The 13,525-nt window shown below is 45.9% G+C and overlaps 1 protein-coding gene across 9 annotated transcripts in view; it reads left to right on the forward strand.

Moving 5' to 3' along the window:
• Positions 1-13,525, forward strand: part of POLR3E (RNA polymerase III subunit E) — a 40,641-nt gene that overhangs the window by 16,350 nt on the left and 10,766 nt on the right. For 7 of the 9 annotated variants that reach the window (XM_085862265.1, XM_085862269.1, XM_085862270.1 and 4 more), the window contains exons 5-17: positions 2,162-2,274; positions 2,501-2,583; positions 4,196-4,303; positions 5,067-5,113; positions 5,381-5,500; positions 6,065-6,150; positions 6,281-6,325; positions 6,458-6,549; positions 8,804-8,924; positions 10,095-10,176; positions 10,424-10,483; positions 11,749-11,906; positions 12,195-12,259. In XM_085862265.1, coding sequence (XP_085718391.1) covers positions 2,162-2,274; positions 2,501-2,583; positions 4,196-4,303; positions 5,067-5,113; positions 5,381-5,500; positions 6,065-6,150; positions 6,281-6,325; positions 6,458-6,549; positions 8,804-8,924; positions 10,095-10,176; positions 10,424-10,483; positions 11,749-11,906; positions 12,195-12,259 — 1,180 coding nt within the window. Of the gene's footprint in view, positions 1-2,161; positions 2,275-2,500; positions 2,584-2,687; positions 2,767-4,195; positions 4,304-5,066; positions 5,114-5,380; positions 5,501-6,064; positions 6,151-6,280; positions 6,326-6,457; positions 6,550-8,803; positions 8,925-10,094; positions 10,177-10,423; positions 10,484-11,748; positions 11,907-12,194; positions 12,260-13,525 lie in introns of all 9 variants that reach the window. The other 2 variants (XM_085862273.1, XM_085862271.1) reach the window with 2 other exon arrangements.

The raw sequence follows: 13,525 nt of genomic DNA on the forward strand, positions 1-13,525 counted from the left end.
GATGATCCGCTGTGGTGACCCCCAACGGGAGTAGCCGAAAGAAGAAGAAGAAGAAGTTAATGGGACAAAGTGCACGTGGGAATATGTGATGGTGTGCCATCGACAACATAGTTCTAGTTTTTTTTGTGTGCGGAGCCGAGGCTCGTACACTGAACAGATCAGGATGCAACAGGCCAAAAGGCACAGCAAAGGGAGGGAGGAAACATCAGCTGAGTTGAAGGCCAAGACAGAGTGAGGTGGACAAATGATGGTCGTGGGGTGGACAAGATGGATACAGGAGGGGAAACTGGAGACTTAGAACGAGGGATTGTGGGAATGAAGGGGGTTAACTAGGGTAGAAAAGATCATGGTTTTGGATTGTGGATGATCTGAAATGGTGGTGAACAGCTGTCTTGAAGACCTGGAGGGATGAGAGATTGAAGAGAATGTGAAAGTTTGTTCAACAGGTGGGGGGGGGGGGGAAGAGTGGAGGTGAGTAGAGATCTTGGATTTAGGTAGTGTCACCAGAAGGGGGCTCTCGGCTCATGGTGGACCACGTGTGCCCTCAGAAACCTGGGGGGGGGCAAAGCATGCAAAGAGCAGAGGGTGCAATAACAGAAAAGAGGTGTTAGAAGACACATAGAACATTGCGATGGTGAATTCATAGGCCCATAGACTGTTTCATCATGGGAGATTCACTCAGCTGAGCAAATGTGAGGCAGGGGAGCCAGCCCAGAGGGAAGAGCAGTGTTCCATCAAACTGCAGGTGAAAGCTTTTTTGGTGGATCAGAGTTCAGGTGTGCCAAAGAAGGACTTTGTATGACTGAGAATACCCAGTCGGCTGCTGGCTTTGGAGGCCAACGTTGAAATGTGGATGACCCAAGAAAGATCATGGCTGATAGTGAGACCCAGGAGTTTGAATGAATGGACTTCCTCAAGAGGATTATGGAGGGGGGAATTGCCAGATGGTCCTTTTGGGGGGAGATAGTGAGAGTTGGAGATTTGTCAGGAATTGGACATATTTCAAGTGTTTATCAATGTTGTGTTTTTATTTATTTTTTCTTCAAGGTCTGAAGAGCGGGAAGAGGTTGCTGCCTGCAAATCTGAAAGATGAGCGATTATTTTGGCAGAGAGTGGAGTCATCAGAAAATACATAAAGGAGATTTTCCAGTGTCAGAGAGATCAATGAGCAAGATTAGGAATAGCACCAGGCCCAGAACACTGCCTTGGGGCACTCCAGCTTTGACAAGGAGAGGAGATGAAAGGATTCCTTTGAGTGCCACACATTGGCTATAAGAGTAGATGAAGTCAGTAACCCAAGAGTAGCGTTGGCCTTGGATGCCATCGGCAGAGAGTAAGGCAGAATAGGATGTAGGCCGGATAAGTAAGGTTTGTCTTGTATCTCACTGATGGGCCAGATCCACATCCGGACCTGAACCAAAATCTAATCGGCTTGTTCTTCTCACCATCCCAGCTCATCCACGAAGTTTTGTCATAATCCGTCCACAACTCTTTGAAATATGCTCTGCAGTATATTTTTTTGGCCCTATCTCTCAATTATGAAGAATCGCTTTAAAAATTCTCATATCCGGATCTGGATCCAGATGTTCACCAAAATCTAACCGATTCTTCCTTGTCACACACCCAACCTGTCCACCAAGGTTTGTCCAAATCCATCCATAAGCCTTCGAGATACCCTGCTGACACACAGACAAACATGCAGGGATGAATACATAACCTCCATCCACCTTCAGTGGCAGAGATGACTATGCCTCCTACAAATCCGCAACCGCGTACTGAGCTGTTTCCAAGATGGATTAAAAATAAAAATTGTTTTGCACATAATCAGTTCACAACTGGATTGTCCGCATTGTCCGGTGAATAAAGTATTTTTGAAGTGACGTCATTACTCTCCTTGGGAGTTATAAGTGATAACCTTGGAGCCCTGAGACATTTGGGGTCAAACTTTAGATTTTAAAAATATGTAAATATCTTAATATCTATATTTTTGATCAGGCAGGTCTTCAGATGAAAAGAGAGGAAGTGTTAACGCTTCCTCTCTTTTGCTCCGACAAAGGGTTAACGTCTGAAACGTCAGCTTCTTTCTTCCCAATGCAGTTAGCGTACCTCGATCAACGTATCCTTGTAATTGGGGAACATTTTTGCTTCACTTGTCTCGAAGGTGGAGCTGGAGCTTGCCATCAACGTGAACAGCGCAAGCTACTCGCAGAGTAAAGGAGAGCAGATTGCCCTCAATGTTGACGGCACCTCTTCGGAAGATGCGACTTATTCGATGTACGGGTTTGGATTCGGTGGTGGTGATGGTGGTAGTTTTTGGGGTTTTTTTTTTTTTTTTTTTAGACATTTATATTTATGGACTGTGATTTTACAAAATTGTGAGGGGGGTGTGGGGGGGGGGAACTCCTGCAGTTTCTTTGCGAATTGATTATTTATTTTCTTTGCTATTTCCTGAATACCACCACACCACTTCATCTCTCTATTGCCTTTCCTGAATTTCTAGGAAGGTCATGGATAAGCAAGTGTTGGTTTCCACGCCGGCTGCTGTTGATGTATCACGTTATGCCATCGGAGTATTCCGCAAAGGTATGCAGCGAACCATCCCGGTCATGACATGAAATTGTTGGCCATCTATTGTTAGAAGGTGCGTGTGTGCGTGTGTCCATTTTAACGGGTTCATGCTGTTGTAGGCTTAACGGTCAAGGTGGCTGGCTTAAGATCCTGCAATCTTCAGTTTGAGCTCAAGTCTCCCCGTTAAACTAACACCAGGTGGGTTGACTCGGCTTGTCATCCTTCTGATGTCAGCAACATGAGTACCATCTTACTAAAAAGAACGAGCCATTCAAGTATCCTGCATCGGATAAGTGCCGACCTGTCCAGGATTGTGATCCCCGAGCCAAGGAAAAACTGCCTTGGCAGCCGTCAGCGTCTGAAGACTTGAAAGGATTGGTTCTTATTCTTCTGCTGCTGTTGTAGAATAATAAAAATTGTTCCGTTGGAAAGTGAATAATCAAGTTGCTTGGGTGTGGGGGAGGGGGGGTGGAATTGTGTCTGTTTAATCCCAAAGATTCCTGTTTTAAAAGTCTGTCTTTCCCAGATTGAAGAAGTGGGTTCCAACGGTAACATTTATTATTATTATACGACAGCAAGATCCTTACCAAAGGACATGGAAGGAGCACACAAAGTTGGACAGAGTAATACTTCTCAAAACAATAGAAAAATATTGTTGCATGGAAGGGGGGGAGGGGGGTGGATTTAAAAGTAACATTATGGACTGTCTGGGCAGGCGCGCCGCGCGTGGGCCATGGTGGTAAGGTCTGCTGTCGAGCCATGAATTTGGGTGGAACAATTTTTCTAGGACCGGCCCCACAGGAAAGGATGGCCTAACAAAGGTGCCTGGCCCACACCAGTGGGTGGTCAATGAGGGACTCGCTGTGTATTATTGTAGTCCCAAAGATCGAGGGCCGTCGCCGCGAGGCGGTTGCAGCCAGACATTTAGATAGGCAACATCCCTCCACCGTCTGCCTCCCTGACCTGTATTGGCCATAACTAGACCCAAAACCAACTCGTGCCTTGTTCAAGCCCTCGCTCGTTCCCCATTGTGCGAATCCCAGTATTTATTGTTGGCCCCATGGTGGGTTATTTCTTTCCATGTCCATAAGTTGTGTGCCCCCTCATCCCGACGTGTGTCTGTCGAACATGTGGTCTGTCCATTTTATTGATCACGTCTTATCTACCCTTATCCCCACATTTATTTTTTGCAATAACCCCGTATGTTTTTAATTACGAGAGACTTTTTGCCTCCCTTGCATTGCACCACCAGGTTCAGCTGCCATTTGGGTGATCCTTGAGGGATAGTAGTTGTAAGATTGAAACCAGTAAACTAAAACACTGTTTGACAATCCGTGGGGGTCTTGTACTCCCAGCACAGACGGACTGTGTTCACGGATCCCTGACGCGACGATAAATAATAGTACAAGGAAGTAGCACACAAAACGACAACCACAGCCCTGACCACATTACGTGCTATGAAAGATCCTTTTCGATGTTTTTTACTTCGTTTTTCCATCCTCATTGACACTCACAGATACAGGCAATATGTTTGTGAAGTACAACTTCCCATCGACTGATTAAACCTGTCAGCGAAGCGATGGGTGGGCACGCCGAATTTGAATGAAAATCCCCCTCCCCCTCCAAGGTGAGCTGCACCTGACACCTTTGCACGGAATGCTGCAGCTAAGGCCTGGCTTCTCTTACCTCGACAAGGCAGATGCTCGGCATCGAGAAAACGAGAATATTCAGGATGGTAAGCGGGTGCGTCACCACCCCTCGTTGTATTGCGAACTTGTTATCTTCACTATAATTCACAGACCGGTGTTTGTCGGGCTAAGACTCCTACAGCTCTGGTCTAAATTACTTCCAGACTTCCTCGAGACGATCAGCGTGACCCCAATTAATGTATCGGGTTGTATCTTTTTAATTTTATCTTTGCCGGTGGTCTTGGGGGTGGGGGATACAAATCCTCTATGTAAACGTGTATCGTGTAGCCCCACCTCCAGGTGGGGGAGGGTATTGTAAGCCCCAACATTTACAGTATGTACAGTTTTCCAGTGCTGTGAGCTGTATTGAATTGTATGCCGTAGGTACGTTTTTGCTTCATGCACGTAACCTGGGTTATTATTATTATTATTATTATTATTATTATTATTATTATTATTTTACTAAAACCAAGCTGTCAGTTGCCTGACAAATAAGGGTGTGCATCAGAAGAACGTGTTGCATGCTTGGAACAAGATCGCCCGTCGGGCGGGAACTCTGCCAGTCAGAAATAATTCTAGCTTCCCATCAGTTGTCCTCGATTTGTGCTGCTACTCTATGCCATGGCCAAACTTGTGTGGAAGATGACCTTCCTTCCTTCCGGTGCAAAATGGACCCTTTTCATGGCTTTTATGAAGAGCCGATGCCGCTCGACCGGGACTGAGATTATCCTGAAAGGTGTCCATCCCTCACCAAATGATCCTCTGTCCTGAAGATAATGATGACAATGACAATGATGTCTGTCTTTGCAGGTGATTCGTCACAAGAGGAGCCGGAGGAAGACGTGAAACAGATCACGGTTGGTCCATTTGATGATCACTGATGGTCGAAGCAGCTCTTTATTTTTGTTCTTCCCAAGTTATATTGGCTTGGAGATTAGGAACTACTTGGTTGAATTTCCATCGGTTGTAATTCCAATCCCGTTTATCCTGCCGACGTCTGTTGCAGTGTTGGACATGAAATGATGCTCCAGCTTGGAGCCACCATGTTTCGACTCTGGGAGTCTAAACGAGCTCGAATGTTCACGGCAGGTTCAGGTAAAATGACGGTTTTGTTTTCCTGGCAGGTTCGCTTTGCCCGCCCCGAGAGCGATCGAGCGCGCCAGAAACGCATGCAGTCGTACGAGTACATGAGGCAGAAACAATCCGAAGAGCCATGGCACCATCTTGCGTACCACGGGTCCAAGGTACGGCCCTCTCCGACCGGGACTCGCAGGCGAGTGGCGACGGTTCGGCTGCAATTGTTGCAATGTTTAATTTTTTGGAGGAATTTTAATTGTTCCAGTTCTTAATGAACATTTGTACATAGTTATTGATTGGGTTTTTTTGTTTTTTAATGTTCTTTGACGTGACCATTCCAATTCCAAGCAATCCCGTTGTTTTGGCGTGATGTCGTCGTTCCTGTCCTGTTCTGACCGTGCCCAAACCCTTTTCCCTTGTGATTTAAAATTGGATTTGTTGTGTCTTCCCCTTTCATTAGTTGCTTTTTCAATGTCGATGAATTGTGGGGAAGGTGGGGGTAGATCTACCTGAGACCATGTTATGATTTTGTAGTTTATCATGACGGTTTTAGGGAATGTTGAAGGAGGAAAATCTAAAAGGGGCGAAGGTTGGGTGCGGCGGTGTAATGAACATCTGAGTTATTTATTTATTTATTTCCATGTGCCGGTTCATCCATAAAATAAAAATGTATACATAGAAAGGAATGCATATAACGGGCTCGGTCGGTCGTTGTATACTCGTGGTGGCAGGACAGCCGCGCAGATTTTGAACGGCATTACCTGTTTGCCCAGAGTAGTGGAATGGTGACTGGCTCTGAGCTCACCAAGACTCCCAAGTGAGTTTGGGCCAAGGGATTGGGTCATTGCTTGATTAAGGGTTGGTGGAACGAGTTGGGAGAGGGTGGTGTGCGAGGGGGATTAATGTTGGTTGGTTGTTCATATCAACGGTTTTATTTTATCTTGTAGGGAGTACCTTGCAATGCTCATGCCACAAGCACAGAAGGAAACCGAGTGAGTGTTTTTGATTTGGTGTGTGACCTCCTGTTGCCGTACATTTGAATGGTTTGGTGTTCGATCTCGTGTTGCTGTGCATTTGAATGGTTTGGTAAAGGTGCCGGCACATTTTCCACTCGGTGTGTGCAGAACCAAGCCCGTGACTCCCAGCAACGTGGTGTCCATGTCCCAGCTGCGCACGCTTCCATTGTCTGATCAGGTGAAAACGCTGATGAAAAACGGTGAGTGGCCTTGGCCGAGTAAAAAATGACTCCATGCGATTCCGTTCTGCAGTTATTTTTCACATTTTTTTTTTTTTTTTTTTTTTTTTTTTTTTTTGTATACCTTGGTCGAGGCTCGTATGAGAGCGAACACACAACTCACAGCAAGGAGGCATGAGACAAGAGGGGCGGGAGTGGAAGGGACAAAACATTGGGGAACAGACACAGGTGAACTGTGGAAGGGAGAGGGATGGGGATGTGACGGGGAACATGGCGAGGAGAAGATGGACATTACAGGGACTTTCAGGAAGGAAAGCAGGAGAATTGAAGGAAGTGGGCTTGGGTGGATTATCGGGGGTAGAAAAGATCGAGGATTTGGATGGGGGAAGATAAGAGGTGGTGGTGAACAGCTGTTTTGAAAGCCTGGAGGGAAGAATGGGAAAGAATAGAGTGAGGAAGTTTATTCCAAAGGCGGGAAAAAAGAGGAATGAAAGAGTGAAGATGAGCAGTGATTCGTGATTTTGGTAGTTTTACCAGAAGGGGGTTGTTGGCGGACCTTGAGTGCCCTGTGGAAATGTGGTGGGGACAAATCGCAGAGAGAGAGCAGGGGGGGCAAGGCTGGAGAGGAGTCGGTAGAAGACAGAAAGACCACCGACCAACCTGCGGTGATTGAGTGAGAGGCCCAAAGACTCAGCTTCATTGCAGGAGATGCCAATGATCTTAAATGCCCTGGTTTCGACAGCGTGAATCCGAGAAAGGTGGGAGGCAGGAGCACCAGCCCAGAGGGGAGAGCAGTACTCCATCAGGCTACAGACAAAAGCTTTGTAAGTGGTCAGCAGCTCAAGAGGGCCGAGGAAGGACTTTGCACGACGGAGGATTCCCAGTCGGCGACTGGCTTTTGAGGCGAGGTTGGAAATGTGACTTTCCCAGGAAAGGTCATGGCAGATAGTGAGACCTAGAAGCTTGAAAGAAAAGACTTCTTCCAGAGGATTGTTGAGAAAGTGGATGGGGGGGTTTTGTAAACGGTCCTTTCGAAGAGACATAGTGAGAGTGTGAGATTTGTCTGGATTGAAAGACATGTTCCACGTGTTGGACCAGTTTGTGATTTTATCCAGATCTGCAGTGAGCGAAGAAGCTGCTGCTTGCCGATCTGAGGGATGACAGATGGTACGGCAGAGGGTGGAGTCATCGGCAAAGAGAAATAGAGGATTTTCCAGAGAGTCCGAGAGATCATTGATGAAAACCAGAAAAAGAACAGGGCCCAGAACGCTACCTTGAGGAACTCCAGCCTGCACAGGAAGAGGGGATGAAAGAACTCCATTTAGGGCCACACGTTGACTGCGACAGGAGAGGAAGTCTGCGAGCCATGAGTGGAGATGGCCTTGAATACCATGGGAAGAGAGTTTGGTGAGTAGGGCAGGGTGCCAGACTGTGTCAAAAGCACGTGATATGTCCAGGGATACGGCTCGGATTTCCTGTCTGGCATTGAGGACCTCCATCCATTGATGGGAGAGCAGTAGCAGCATATCCAGGGTAGAGTGACCTGGTCTGAAACCAAATTGATGATCGGAAATCAAGCCATTGGAGAAGAGGAAGGATTTCATGTCTGAAGCGATGATGGATTCCATCACCTTGCTGATGATTGGGAGAAGGCTGATTGGTCTGTAGTTACAGGGATCTGTTTTTGCACCTTTTTATGCAGGGCAGTGATGTTAGCAGATTTCCAAGCAGATGGCAGATGACCTTGGGAAAATGAGAGGGTGAATAGAACAGAGAGAGGGTGAGCAAGAGCAGAAGAGCAGGCTTTGAGGACACGTGGGCTGATGCCGTCTGGACCGGTTGCAGAATCTGACTCGAGGTTTGAAAGCAAGCTCTCCACCTTGTCAGGAGAAAAGGATACAGAGTCCACGGACAGTTGGGTGCGACTGGGTAAAGTGGGTAGAGATAGTGATGGGTTTGGGACACAAGATTTAGCTGCAAACACCGAGTTTAGACATTCAGCTTTATCACGTGTGGAATCAGCAGTGCGGCCATTTGAGGTAAGGGAGGGGATGGAGGGGGAACATACACCAGAAACAGATTTGATTAAACGCCACCAGGATTTTGAGGAGGGAGAGAGGTTTGAGAGTTCAGACTTGAGATGAGAAAGATGTTGTGATTTTGTGTTTTTTTTGTTTGCATTGGAGCCATTGTGGGCGGCGTGTAAGCTGCAGCACCGTCTGCCACAATTTATTTGCTGCTGCTTTTGTTGGTTCCTTGCCTCGCATGTGTGCAGTGAAAGTTCTCCAGTTTTCTCAGCTCATGGGCCTGTTGGGGCCTGGAACAGACTCGACGTCGGCCTTGAGGTGCGTTCAGCAAGTGTCGGTGCTCGTGCAAGGCTGCTGGGTTGTCAAGAGGTAAATCGTGGAAGTCAAGCAATTGTAAGTTCACATATTCGGTGCAAGAAGGAAAAGAGGGTCGGGTTGAATGGAGAGGTGTGTGTGTGTGTGTGTGTGTGTGTGTGTGTGTGTGTGTGTGTGTGTGTGTGTGTGTGTGTGTGTGTGTGTGTGTGTGTGTGTGTGTGTGTGTGTGTGTGTGTGTGTGTGTGTGTGTGTGTGTGTGTGTGTGTGTGTGTGTGTGTGTGTGTGTGTGGTTAAATTGAGTGTTGGAGGGGGAAGGAGGAAAGAGAGGAGGAAGGGGGGTGGTTGGTGGGAGGGGGTGTGAAAGGAGGAAAGAGGATGGTTGTGGGTGGGGGATGGTGTGAAAAAAGGAAAGAGGGTGATGGGTGTAAGAAGGCAGGAGAGTATGTGGAGCCACGAAGAGAAATGACTGTAATCTCAGTCATGAGGAATCTCATTACCTCCGCCACCGAAGGTGAAGGAGGTCGTTTTCACCCCTTTCCTGTCTGTTTGTCTGTTTGTGTGCAGGATATCTCAAAAAGTTGTGGACGGATCCAAATGAAATTTTGTGGGCAGGTTGGGTGTGTGACAAGGACGAAATCACTTGATTTTGATGAAGATCTGGATCCGACTACTAGAATTTTAAAAAGTGATTCTTCACCATTGAGAGATGGGGCCAAAAACGATATATAACACGATATCCCAAAAAGTTGTGGACGAAACTTGGTGGACATGTTGGGTGTGTCGGTAGGACGAATTGATTCGATTTTGGTGAAGATCTGGATATGAGAATTATTTAATTTTTAAAGTGATTCTTCACCATTGAGCGATTGGGCCAAAAACGATATATTACTGTATATCATGATATTTCAAACATGTATTGGACCCGATGTGTTCTCATGGATCAGGTATTATGTGGCGGAGGTATGCGCTATACTGAGTGCCCTTCCAGTTTGGACTGAATTTACCTGGGCCGTGGAACAGTATTTGGAATAACTGATGCTAAACATTGGCTGAGTACGATCGGCCACAGGTATAAAGCTTTTGTCGAATGTTTCTCAAATCAATGCAACTTTGTTCACATTCTTTTGAGTTTTTCACAACGTCACGCAACTTGTTTAAACAGCGATTTATTATTCACTACCTTATTGCTACACTCTACCACACCTGACTCCCACCATCCCTTAGTGAGATTTTGTACCCCAAGGAGTCACGCAGCCCATACAGCGGTGTATCTGCCGAGGTACTGTGCAGGGGAAGGGACTTTCTGGTGAGTCCTGGTGATACTGACCGTGGTAATTGTTTTTCATTGGGTTTTGTCGGATTAGCTTTTTAAGGTTCTCGTGGCTCAATTTTCCTGATGTTTGTTGATGTTATTTTGCTTTTTTTCTGCTTTATATTTGTCTCCACTACTTTACCCAGAGAACGATTAAAGCGGCTGCCGTGCCGTTGTGCAGATATATCGCTTACAAGGAGAAATATTTATTCAAATGTCTTTTTACTCTTCCCTTGAACAGCTCTGGGAATTTACAAGAAAGCGTTTTGTCCTTCGTAAAGACATCTTGGCAGTTGTAAAGGTGGGTTTGGTCCCGGTTTCTGGAAAACAAGATTTACGAGACCGTGTACACTCTGTGTGATAACTTGTCAACGCTGGTGGCTGTCTTGTGGCTCTTTTAATGTTTACTGGTGCAAGCAAATTGGCATTACAAATAGGATATGCCGATTGTGACCCACAAAGTACGGCCAAGGTGAAATTCCATCCTGCGCCAGAGACCCGCAATACCCAGACACAAAGTTAAGAAAGGGGGTTGATTCCATTGAACTACAATCGTGTGAAATAAAGTCGAGCAAAACCGGTTCAACCCAGTGGTCGAATCGCAGGAGTTGCAGGTTTGGTTTGCCTTTATTTTTGCCGGGTTAGTCGGAGCAAGAATTTGTAATTTGTGCATGGTGCCGGAGATGACTCTTTGCGAAAAACACCGTGGGATCGTCAACGTCCACCAACTAATTCTGGAAGACAAGAGACCCGGCTCGATGTCCCTCTCAGGAACGGGATACTTTGACGTAACAATCCGGAAGGCTCGTCAGGTCAAGAATACAACCGGAATCGACTGCTCAAATGTAAGTGTGCTACGCTGTTCCGGTTGTGAACAGCCTTGGTGGGACTGTTTGGACGTATGTACGTCCATCCGTCCTAATTTTCTCTGCAACCGCTTATCCGATTGATGTGAAATTTTCACCATAGGTGCCAAAACTCATGTAGAGTATTTCAATGATGATTGACATCATAGATCATGTGGTGTGGCAGCCATGTCGGAAAAAAGGGGGGGGGAAAAATTAGATCTCTGTATCTCCAAAACCGTTCCTTGGATGCTGAGGGTTAAAAGTTAAAACCTACTGCAACTACTTCCTGGTAAGTCTTGACGTCTTGCGTTCCACTGTTCCAGGTGTAGCCGAGTACATCGAAGCTTTTTAAATAATGTACGATATTTAAAGATTGTAAACGCTTTTCTTCGATTTCTTGGTGATATACCGATTGTTTTTGTTTTTTTTTTCTTTTCTGTGTACCGGTATATTCAAAATTCCAATATCGATATATCGCCGGACCCGACCTTTGAAACATAATTTAAACTTGAGCTGGTCTTGTTTGATGGAATTATGCAGCAGATTAGTAGTTCATTGGAATTTTCCTGTTGCTTCGGTACCCAATGTGGTTGGTTACCAAATTCATGGGTGAGCGAAAATAGGCATATTTCTACAATTACGCCAATTTTCTTGGAGCTAATCTGTCCACATGTGATCGCACTCTTCTTACCTCCTTTGGTGCATTATTCGATCGCAGCTGCCGGCAGAGGACGTGAAGGATTTCATGGAACAGGTCGCTTACTCGCGTGTCGGACGTGGCTGGGAGTTTGCACTCCCCCCCGATGCCGAGTTCGTGCGAAAGCACCCGGACGTGGCACAACGCCAAACTATGCTTTGGCAGGGAGTTCAGTCACGGTGCGTTTTTGTGGTATGGTAATTTCAAACAGTACGGGTCTATCTATTTATTACATATGCAAATGTGGAATTATTTATCCCCCCTCAACTTCCATCATGCCTTCTCCCTCCCAACCTTCTTTCTTATCCTTAACTTTCCCTTTAATCAGAATTTTCTCATTTTATCCCCCCCCCCTTTACTCCTTCGGCCCCCTTAGCCATTACCTGACCACAAACAAACAAACATTTTTGATTGCTGCCTTAATGGGCATGTTTTGAAGTTCATCATGTTTGGTGTGAGCCTTGCAGACTGGCAAAGACGTTTGGACTCAGCAAAGAGGAGTTGATTGGAAAAGGTGATGCTGCTTCACCAGGTAGGATCGGGTGTGGTGGTGATTGAGTGCTCTCACTCCTGTACTCCTGTTTGTGGGGCAGATTTGTGACAAAATCATGGGTTTTGTGGTAAAAGAACCAAATTTGGCATGGATCATGTTTGATATGCACTAAGTAATATCGGATAGTGCCAAGCTGAATATGTCCCCTGAAGCCCATAAATTTGGGGACAAAATCCAAGATGGCCACCACCCGTTTAAAAAAAAAAAAAATCTAATAAGTCCAATATATTCGACAACATTGTTGTGTCGGGGGTGGGTGGTGAACTTTGGCTGGCCACCCCCGTGACAAGATCATACACGTGTGTATAATATATATTATATAGATTATACGTGTGTATAATATATATTATATATATATATATATATATTGTTTGAAATAAACATGTAAATAAAATAAATACAATGTAACTGAAACAAAGACAAGTTTTACCTTTTAAATTTATTCCAAAACAGCAAGGTGGGTGAGGGTACTCATTCATACCGTACTCTGCTGAAAATAGAAAACACAAGACTTAGCTCGGAGATGATGATGCTGCTTTCGGGGGGAGGGGGGGGTAGAAAGATGTGGATGTCGAACCTGCAATGGCTGTTGGATCACCAGGAGCACACCAAAATCACCTGGTGCATTGCCACATAGAAGGGTAAAACGATCCTCAACCACCTTGATCCAGAACAGATCTTCCCTGGTTGGACAGGGAAGGTATGAGATGGAATTCTTTTCCAAAATAATCCCACCTCTTCAGCGTGAAAAACTTGCTTCGGCATAAATCCCTTTGCCTCGGTCAGTTCCATGAGCCATGGTTGAACTGGAGCCTCTGGCCCCCGGGAATCGTTGTTCGGGTAATTCCATAATGGGTTCTCCTGTACACCAGTCCGCACAAAGGCATTTTTTTCTGTTTGGTCGTCGATCCAAGTATTGAGCGGTGTTTTCTATAATTAATGGATTTCGGCAATTATGTTGGTCGGTTGTGTCATTCTGTGTGTCTGTCTGTTTGTGTGTTTGTTTACCCTGTAGCAGCCACACCGTTTCAGCGATCATGACCAAGCTGGGTACAGACGTCCAACTTAGACACGTCGTTTTTGGTGAATCTAGGTCAAAGGTCAAGGTCATCGAAAAACCGAAATTCTTATTTTCGCAATAACGTCCGCCAAAATGCTCGTATCGACTTCAAACCAAATCCAAAATGTGCATCTTCCAATACTGCATCCAACCACATGTCTCATTGGGGGTGTCACACCAACACC

This window comes from Eptatretus burgeri, chromosome 17 (assembly GCF_056783735.1).
Source record: "Eptatretus burgeri isolate ZD-2024b chromosome 17, Ebu_testis_v1, whole genome shotgun sequence".
NCBI classification, from domain to species: domain Eukaryota; kingdom Metazoa; phylum Chordata; class Myxini; order Myxiniformes; family Myxinidae; genus Eptatretus; species Eptatretus burgeri.